At 42.9% G+C, this 1,039-nt stretch overlaps 1 protein-coding gene across 1 annotated transcript; it reads left to right on the top strand.

The window, feature by feature from the left end:
- Positions 1–67: 67 nt before the first annotated feature.
- LOC21383658 (epoxide hydrolase A) lies at positions 68–875 on the top strand (the record flags this gene model as incomplete). Its single annotated transcript, XM_010114763.2, has 2 exons — positions 68–695; positions 821–875. Coding segments are annotated over exons 1-2 (526 nt in total), but the record flags the coding sequence as incomplete, so codon positions are not given.
- Between the last annotated feature and the right edge of the window lie 164 nt (positions 876–1,039).

Here is a 1,039-nt window from a genome sequence, read left to right on the forward strand (position 1 = left end):
TTTTTTTTTTACAATGCCATATAAAATTGTCCCAAAAAAACACACACAAGACTCTTGATGTGTTTTGATTAATGAGCTAAAAAGCTTGGTCAGTCAACACCTTCACTTTAAAAACACCTATTGAACTTCGCATTGCTTTCTCCTCCTACTAATCATAAGATCCAAAAACAGAGCAAAAACGAAAACAAACCAAAAACGACCAATATCTCATCTCATCCGAAAACATGGAGAAGATCGAGCACACAACGGTCCCCACAAACGGCATAAACATGCACGTGGCATCAATCGGGAGCACCACTGCTCCGGCAATTATATTCCTCCACGGCTTCCCCGAGCTCTGGTACTCCTGGCGGCACCAGATGATCTCCCTTTCCTCCCTCGGCTACCGCTGCATCGCTCCCGACCTCCGCGGCTATGGCGAGACCGACGCGCCGCCGTCGCCGGAGTCGTACACGGTGTTCCACATAGTCGGCGACTTGGTGGGCCTGCTGGACCATCTGGGTCTCGACCAGATCTTCGTTGTGGGCCACGACTGGGGAGCGGTGATCGCCTGGTACTTGTGCCTCTTCAGGCCCGATAGAGTCAAAGCTTTGGTCAACATGAGCGTCGCCTTCAGTCCAAGGCACCCAACCAGAAAGCCTATCGAAGGCTTCAGAGCTTTGCTTGGCAACGATTACTATATTTGCAGGTTCCAGGTAAATCAAATTATTTAAAAAAACAAAAAAAAGGGTGTAAAATCGAGGTTTTTCTAATTAAATTCCCCTTTTAGTAGAAATATAGTTTTTCAATTTTTTTTTATTTTTACTTTTTGTATTTTTAGCAACTTTCTGCATATGATGAGTCAAGGGCCTTTTTCCATGTCACCGGTGGTTCCAGTATATACATTTTTAGTAGGCGTTGGGTCGAGGGTGCAAAGACACCATAAAAAGTTTAGATGCGTAAGTTTAATTTAAAAAATAAAATAGACAGGTCATATTTTTGTTGTTGTTTAGTGGAAATTAGATTATTCTTCAATAATTTTCGAGTTTTTCCGTTTAAA

This window comes from Morus notabilis, unplaced genomic scaffold (genome assembly GCF_000414095.1).
Source record: "Morus notabilis unplaced genomic scaffold, ASM41409v2 C11364902, whole genome shotgun sequence".
In the NCBI taxonomy this organism is placed as follows: domain Eukaryota; kingdom Viridiplantae; phylum Streptophyta; class Magnoliopsida; order Rosales; family Moraceae; genus Morus; species Morus notabilis.